We start from the raw sequence: 9,119 nt of genomic DNA, 5'->3' as shown, positions 1-9,119 counted from the left end.
ATTGGATGATAATCATGCCTTTTTATTAAAGAGTAAAAAAACCAGAATTACTATTTTCAAATTATGTCAATGCTGGATCCCCACCTGAAGGTCACTTGAATAATATCAGTTAGGGAAGAACCCTAAGTAAAACCCCTTGGAGAACGTTGGTCTTTTTGTATTTTGTAAACGTTTAACAAATTTTAATTATTACATTTCAACTCCCATTTAGCTTTAATCACATTTTAAGTGGCACTTATAAGTTATACCAACTGTGGTCAAAGAGCTCAAGTGATACCCACAGGCCACAGCTCCCTTTTTTTTTTTTTTTTTTTTTGAGATGATAACAAACTGTATTAAAATCAAAAGGGCCAGTGAAAGGCCATAGTTACAAGGAGTCTAGCAAAAGCTGCACAAACATAATAAACTAGTAACTAAAGAGACTCTAGAAATTGTATGAGTGTCTCCGTCTCACCTAATGTACTTTTCTTTACACGAAAAATGCAAAAGACGAATACAATTAAGCTTTATCTTCTGGATAGGGTTGCTTTTGTTTTCAAAACATCTTGTATTTCTTTCCCTCCAGATAGTCCACTGCATCTCATTTTTTCAGTTGTTCCGCAGGGAAAAACTCTAAGTAAAACCCCTGGGGGAGTCGTCTAGGCATGGATAATTCGCGTCCCAACCTGCTGGAGGAAGCGCTTGGCATTGGCAAAGGTGGGCGGGTGGTGGTGGTGGAGGATTGTGTTGAGACCAGCGGCGCCTTCGTGCTCCACCATTTCCTTAAGCAGTCTCTCCACCCCGAATCTTCTGATGTCGTCGTTTTCATCGCCTTTGCCCACCCTTTCTCTCACTATGACCGCATTCTCCGCAAGATGGTCAGTCACATAATGCACCAATTACTCTCTTTTATATTAGATTTATCCTGGTAATTAATAATGTTTTTTTATTACTTCTATTTGATGTGCTGGTGACACAAATTGGTGTGATTTTACTCGAGCATTCTTCTGATTGTCACTACTCTTTGTTTCTAATGTTCATCCCTAATACACAAACTCCTGTTATGAGTTTTGGTACTAAGATTAAATACCCAACAAAAAGTAATAGTTTCTGTTATTTGCGTTTGTTCTCAGCAATTTGAATGCAGACTAGAGTTAAATACAAGGGAAATGGTTCCTCTTCCTCTTTTATCAATCTATAGGAGGTTGTCTTGCTAGTGATTAAGGTGGAAGGCGGTTAGCTATTGAGAGTTATGCATCTTGCAGACAATCTGCGGTTCAATATATGACCCAAGGGATATATGTCGAAACACATTTTATTACACCAAAGCCGTCGGTTGTAGTTGTACGTTAATCATATGTATTCTTACCTCAATTTATCAATTAAGATATTTTGGTGCATCCAAAGAGTTCAGGTAACTATTTTCCATATTTTTCTATCTGTTTTGGACGTTGCTTATCAAAACTCATTTTTGAAGAGAAAACAGATAGAATTTAGGAGTAATGCATTTCTATTTGGTATTTAATGTATTTGGAATCTCAGGGCCTTTAGCCACAGCAAGTGATGTTTTTATGGGAGTGGTGAAAGGCAGTGAGTAGAATAGCACTAGGAAAGTTCCTTTTAGATGCCCGTGTATACTCAATGCCAGATGTTATGTATCTTCAGCATCCTTTCGTACCTATATTTGAGCTTTCTCTTGTAGGAATGCCTTAATCATCCAAGTTGAAATCCATTCGGGATTGCTATTTTTGTGGAGTTAACCTCTTACATCCTTCTAGTGAAAAATAATGTTTTCAATAAAAGCTTGAGGAAATTTTTCATATCTGTTGGAATGTCTTATCAGCTGGTACAATGAAATCTGATAATGTTTATCATTCGCCTTCCCTATTAGGATGACGCTTCCTTTTAGGTCAAACCCTCATTTTTCTTTTTAAGCAATCAAAACCTTCCCCGTGCTGTCTGATTTTAGGATCTGTTTTTTGATTGTTGGATATATGTCCTTTTATGCTCAATTTATCTATCAAACAATGCACAAGCTGTTGTCAATTTGTGCAAAATAAATGTGCTCGTTTCAGTGCTTCCATGTTTCAAGCAATTGTTGTATGCAACATAAATTAAAAAGCAAGCGCAGGTTTGAACTCCTAATTGTCTACGACTAAATTCTAATTTTCTATAGTATTTGCCATGGCTTCTTCACCTTCCGTTATTTCGTTTCGCTTTGAAATGCTTTTCCTTGAGCCAAGGGTCTACCAGAAACAACCTCTCTACCTCCTAAGGTCTGCGTACACTACCCTCCCCAGACCCCATTTGTGGGATTACACTGGGTATATGTTGTTGTTGTATCTGGCATCGTCCTTTACTCAAAAGGATATATGTGCCCAAGTTTTCAGAAGTTTCAGTTTTCTTGTTTTTCTCAATCATTTTAATGGATGTTTAAATCCTGTATACTTTTAAAGCCTCACGATCCTTTTTTTTTTTTTTTTTTTTTTGAACAGGGTTGCAACTTAACTGTGCAGAGGAAGAATCAAAGATTTGTATTTCTTGACATGCTTACACTGCAGTGCCCAGGTGAAGATGTCCAGCAGAAATGATTAACTATAATGAAAGTTTTGTTAGCTATTTGCCCGCAACCTTGATTTACCCGTGTTTTAGCAGTCGCTTTGTGTGTTTTATGAGAATTTTAACACCATTAGCGAGGGAGAATAAAAAAAAAAACTTAACGAGCAGTCTCTGTGTATTTTAGGAGAAGTTTAACACCATTAACAAGGAGACCTAATTACTTATAAAAAAATATGAAAATATTTTGAAAATATTAAAGGACCTAAATTCAAGTGATGTTGGAATTTACAGTTTTTACAGTGCTTTAGTGCTGCTCTTCCCTTTTGAGAGCCATATATCAATTATCTTCTTCTTACCAATGTAGAAAACTTGATTATTATGAATTTTGGGAACTCATGCATTTCTATCGAATAAAGATAAATCTGAGATTCACTTAGAAGTGTTCCAACTATGAATTGGAAAAGTTGCATGCATACTGCCCTGCCTTTTTTTTTGTTTAACCAATACTTTTCTTTATGAGACTGATATTAATTCTACTAATCTGTCTAGCATTATTTGGCCCTCTTAATTGTATGCGCTCAATTCATAATTAGACAGAAATGGAGGGGAAGCAAGAGAAGATGGATTACTTGCATTGTATGGGGAAATTGAGAAAGCAGTAGAAATATATTCTTCACTTGAAGGCAGTAGAACCATTACTATTATGATTGATGACGTTTCGCTTATGGAAGTGGTGGCTAATGGTTCATCAAATCACGTGTTGGATTTTCTACACTACTGCTACACTCTGAAAGCAAAATATGTGAGCAATTTTATCCACTATTTTTCTGCATCTCATTCTGACAGTAGTATGAGCTAAAGACTTACCGCGAAGAAAAGGAAATAAAAAAAGTTAATACTCTCTCCGTTTCAATATATGTGAACCTATTTCCTTATTATTCCGTGCCAAAAAGAATGACCCTTTCTATATTTGGAGACAATTTACCTTTATGCAATGATTTATAGCCACACAAATATATGCAAATTATTAAGTTTTACCTTTTCAAAAAAAAAAAAAAAATATATATATATATGCGACTCATTTAACTCCACAAGTTTAAAAGTTCTCTCGTCTTCTTAAACTCCGTGCCAAGTCAAATGGGCTCACATAAATTGAAACGGAGGGAGTAGTTTTTTTTTGGTGAGTAGAAAAAAAAAGTTAAATAGCATGGGCTACGTTCTTAATATTCTTTTTATCCAGGGCTGTTCCTTTGTTACTCTTAATCATGAGGATATCTATTCCAGTGCAAATATGCTGCCCTTAATCTTGCAACCGGAGTACCTCGCTGATGTTATAATCAAGGCAGAACCTCTGGCAACTGGTTTAGCAAGTGATGTGCATGGACAGGTACAATTTTAGTACCTTTTATCCTTTCCCCTATATACCTTGGTTGTACTTAAACTGTGTCACCTTCTCTCCTTGACTAAAGGAAGGAAAAATAGAGAAGGCTATCTCCTTTTCCTTTTATCCCCGAACCTGTATTCATTTTTTGTCTAACTTTTGTCGTCTCTCTTTTTCCCTTTATTATCCTCAAGCTTCTACTCTACCCAGAAAGAAAGAAAAAAAAAGTTCATTGGTCACTCTTCAGACCCTGCTAATGCAGGATGCTTTGTGCAGTGGGCTCCCCCTTTTTTTAGTGGTCACACTCTTATCAAAGACGTTTCTGTTCTGAAAACTGACTGTCCTTACAGAATAATCTGATCGGTCAGTTGTATGACCCTAATGGTCTGTTTATGAACTTCAATAGTTGAATAGCTAAGAGAAAGTCTGGAAATTGTAATAACCTTGTCTCTTTAACCTAGAATTAGTGCAATATCTGTGGCGGTTTTTAGCTGAAAAGCATTATTCTTGTGATTACTTGCATTCATCTATATTACTTAAACATTTAAATGACTCGTTGGGATAAACATGCACTTGATGTTTGTGTCTGTCTTGCTAATTCCTTCTCTCTTTCTGTTTCTCTTTTCTTCCCTGCAGTTGACTGTTTTAAATAAGGGAAGTGCTTGTGACTTGGGAGGCTCAAGTTCTAAGGTCCGCAATTTCCACTTTAGGGTCAAGGAAAATTACGTAGACTACTTCTATCCGGGGACTCAGACTTGATTAGATGCCCTGTTCATTGAATTTGAACGTTGGTCAGCATATCTTAGACCGGAGGATGCAGTAATTGATGTCCCATAGCGTTAGCAGAAGCGTGATTTTGAGGTGAAAACTTTCCATTTCTTTTGCCGATTGGTTAACATATGTTACAGTAAAAGATAATTAGCCCAGCTAATCATTACAATCTTATAATGGATGACCAAAGAGCAAGGAGCAAACTATATTTATCTTTGATCTCTGGCAACTGGCAAAGGCGTCCTGACATGGTAATCTTTACTAGAAAGGCATGTAAAACTTAGAAACCAAATTTGACCTTCAGTTTGGCCCTTCTTGGCTCTGTATGTTGACGCCTCCCATGAGTTTCCAGAATTTCTCTGAGTTTTATTGTTAGGGAAATTCAGTTGCTTTCTGTTACCTTGGAATACCTCTTTCTTACTTCAGATGTGTTTCACTACTCTGAAGTGCACCTTATCGTGGTGTACAATCGATAGAGTGAAATGCGAGTTGGGTTTAAAAATATATTGGTGCTTTGGATAGAATTGATTTGGTAAAAGTTGTACATGCGAAATGTTCGAAGAGAAATGTGAAGCATTATAACATCGACTACAAATTGAAAGGTTAAAGAATTCAAGATAATGAGGGCCACTAAACTGCAGCTTCGAAGTAGAAAAATATTAGGAAAATTGAAAGCCATTAAAAAAAAAAAAGGCGACTTGTACACACGAGAAACTGGAGTAAACTATTACGTAGAGTGAAAAATGACTGATAAAATCACCCCTTGGGCCGTACTTTTTATTTTTAAAAAAAAATAGTAAGAGTAAAAAACGATTGATGGAACTAGAAATGCCAAAAAAGTTAGAATATGGATGAATGATTTTGCTTAGTTAATTTCTTTCTCGAAGAGAGTGTCTATGCTTTATGCATCGATTGACATACTTTAAAGTCATGCATGCACTATATGCAAGTTATTTTCTTAATTTTCATCTGGAAGGAAAAGAAAAAGAGTCATCCAAACTCTAGATGCTTACACTATATTCTGTGCGTCAACGTTCTGCCCAAATTCTTCAGCGATCCACAACTTTACAAGGGAACTTAAGTCATTTGCAACTCTGTCCAAAAAGGGGCTTTAATTTCTTCCCCTTTTTCCACATTAGCCCAGCAATAAAGACAATCACAAGAGAATAAAGATCACTTTGTTTCTTAAGTTGTGTTGCCACATCTTCATTTCGAGTTGTTAGTATGCTACTTTAGTTTTCACCTTCCCGAAGAGATAAAAATTGCGACTCTTAACTTCCCATATATCGTCCAATACAATGCGGTATTTGTTGCTAATTTAGAAGCTTGTCAACTATGTCATCATCCTCGCACTTTATCAAGTGTTGCTGGTTTAAACATCTCAACGAACATGTCCTCACATTATATAGGTTTGTGAAACAGAACACCATTCGCCTCTAAATACTACTCCCTCAAATCCGTCCCAAAATAAGTGTGTCATCATCTAATCCAACTCTATTAGTGACTTGTTCATTTGAAAAACATTCTCCCATATTTTTTTGAGTCAATTTTTTTTTATAATTTGTTAAAAAACTATTAAGGGCTCCTTTTTGGGATTTAATTAATTCTTCATTTTTTTTCTCTTTTAGCATAACTGGATTCATATTTTCTAAGTTACATATTTAGATCGAATAAATTCTAATAATAACTAAAACAAGAAATATACTCATGAAGTGAGAATATCTCAACAATGACAAATTTTCACAGAAAATATAATATAAAGTTAGAATAATAAAACCTGGCTCAAGAATTTGATAAGTTGATATAATGCTATTGAAATAGTGTTGCGTTGATATAATATAATGATCGCTTGTTGCAATGCTTGAAATTTTGAAATATTTAGCTAAATTGAAACTTTTGAATTGAATTTAGCTGTTTCAATATCATTATATCAACTTACCATTTATTTTTTTAAGAAAAATGATTGAATTGAATCAAATTAGTAATTTTTTTACTCAATCCTATATAATATTTAGCTAAATTGAAGTAATTCAATGTTTCAATTATAGTCAATCATAGTGTTGACTGCTTGTTTCGTCCTTTTTGTCATTTTTTGAAAAATTGATTGAATTAAATTAAAATTTGCTAAAAAAAAATTGTTGTACGAGTTAATCGTACCAAGGGTTTGAATCCCTCTCTTTCTGTTGATGACTTGATTTTTTTTTTTTTCAAATTTCGAAATCATTTGTTCTTATTCTCAGTTAAATGTGTGGAATAGACCAAATCCTAAGAATATTGTTCCTCAATCATATCTAATTCTTATAAAAAAAAATTGCTAAATTAAATCTTTCATTCAAAGTCAACCATAGTGTCGACTACTTGTTGCATCCATTGTTTTTCTTTTTTAAAGAAAATTGATTGAAGTAAATCAAAACTTGCTAATTGTTGCTCAATTCTATTTAATGCTTAGCTAAATTGAGATAATTTAATGTTTCAATTAAAGTCAACTATAGTGTTGACTAATTCTTACATTCATTGTTTTATATTTTTTAAAATTGATTGAATATTAAATCACTTACAAAATATTTATTATCTCTAATCCTATCTAATGCTTAACTAAATTGGGATAAAACTTGCTAATTGTTACTCAATATTATCTAATTTGAGATAATTTAATATTCCAATTAGAGTCAACCATAATGTTGACTGCTTGTTACACCCATTTAAAAAAGAAGAAGATAGAATTGAATCAAAACTTGCTAATTGTTACTCAATTTTATGTAATACTTAGCTTCAATGTTCAATCAAAGTCAATCATAATGTTGACTACTTGTTATATCGACTTTTTAAAAAAAAAATATTGATTGAATTGAATCAACAATTAGCAAAACATTTACTTAATCATGTGTAATTCTTAGCTAAATTGAGATAATTCAATGTTTCAATCAAATTCAATCATAGTGTTGACCATTGTTACATTTTTGTATCGTTTCATTTTTATCGGATGTTTCCGAAGGACACTACTTGTTACATCCACTAATTTTTTAAAAAAAATTAATGATTGAGTTAAATCAAGACTTGCTATGTCACGACCCAACCCACCATGACTGGCACCCACACTAACTCCTAGTGGGCGAACCAACACATCATTCATCTATTCATTCAAGTCCATTTTTATACTAACCAATTCAATCAGTTATTACTATTCAAGCACAAGATAATCAAAATAAGTCATGCCACAAAAATAGTGAAGTAACTGCGGAAGTTCTAACTATTACAAATCCCCAAAATTCAAAAGTCACCGTACAAGGACTCTAATCTAAAACATGTCTAAGGAGTGTAATCTGTCTAAATAAATGACAACCAATGTCCGGAATAGAAATAGACATCATAATAGAAGATCTTCGAGCGGCCTGGCATGGACAGAAGCTTACCCTAAATCTGTCAGCAACAGCCTCAACGCTAGATATGAGGTTGAGTAGCAGTCTCTGGATCACAATCTGCACTCAAAAGAATGCAGCAAGGTAGTATCAGTAGAAACACTATGTACCGGTAGATATCATAGGCCGACTAAGATTAGTGTCAGTCATACATCACAAAATCAATAGAATAAACAAGGCAGCCAACAACATGAAATCAATAACCCAACAACAAGTCAACCGAGGATAATCACAAATCAAGTCACCCAAAGACATCAAGAATTAAATCAACGGGAACAACAAACGGGAACAAGTCTACCAACAATAACCATATACTCACTGTGCACACATACTAACTGATGTCATTCATCAGTAGTCATGACCTGCAGGGGACCCATGGTGTCCATGTACCACTTGTTCCGAATACTCATCGGACCCAAGTCATAAATCCTCCGCTCCAGAAAGATCCTCGGACGCGGTCCACATCATGTACCACTCATTTCCGGAACGAACCTCGGACCACAAGCCGATAATCTAGGTCACATTTGTGCTTTTTCACGTATGTATACCTTAATATTTCTTATCCTCTTGTTATCAATGCTCAATCATCATTTTGTATCACAATTTCACCGAGAAGACCATATTAACTTCCCATCACAACAACATCAAACTGTAGGTTTAACACAATGAATAGTGGCACAAAGCCCACATAGTCACTTAATCAGTTGCATATAGGAGTTCAACCACACACATTATGCATAAAGACTAGACATGCTTTCTCCTATTGAATTCACAACACATACAATCAACTAATCAAAGTCTAACTCAAGTAGACCCTAACCTACCTCAAACGTAGAGCTGGAACAACGCGAATCACTCCGCTACAACTTTTCCCTTCCGTAAAGCCTCAGAACGCTCAAAGTCTAGAAATTAGAATGATCAATGAATCACACTTACTCTAGTCACAAAATCAATTCAAGACACCCTTCCCTTTAGCCCCATTCCAATGGGTGAATGATTTCTAGGTGTAA

At 34.8% G+C, this 9,119-nt stretch overlaps 1 protein-coding gene across 2 annotated transcripts; it reads left to right on the top strand.

Annotated features, from left to right (window-relative positions):
- The first annotated feature begins 286 nt into the window (after positions 1 to 286).
- On the top strand, positions 287 to 5,089 carry LOC132615127 (elongator complex protein 6). Of its 2 annotated transcripts, none has more exons than XM_060329702.1 (6): positions 287 to 433; positions 604 to 857; positions 2,475 to 2,547; positions 3,132 to 3,340; positions 3,779 to 3,925; positions 4,556 to 5,089. In XM_060329702.1, exons 2-6 carry the CDS (start codon positions 645 to 647, stop codon positions 4,676 to 4,678), a joined length of 765 nt encoding a protein of 254 aa, XP_060185685.1. In that variant the 5' UTR covers positions 287 to 433; positions 604 to 644; the 3' UTR covers positions 4,679 to 5,089. The 2 variants fall into 2 exon arrangements, with proteins under 2 accessions (XP_060185685.1, XP_060185686.1); XM_060329703.1 differs by having other exon boundaries at positions 364 to 459.
- The last annotated feature ends 4,030 nt before the right edge of the window (positions 5,090 to 9,119 follow it).

This window comes from Lycium barbarum, chromosome 10 (genome assembly GCF_019175385.1).
Source record: "Lycium barbarum isolate Lr01 chromosome 10, ASM1917538v2, whole genome shotgun sequence".
Taxonomy (NCBI): domain Eukaryota; kingdom Viridiplantae; phylum Streptophyta; class Magnoliopsida; order Solanales; family Solanaceae; genus Lycium; species Lycium barbarum.
The sequence above is the reverse complement of the archived record's forward strand: the minus strand, read 5'-3'. Positions and strand labels throughout refer to the sequence as shown.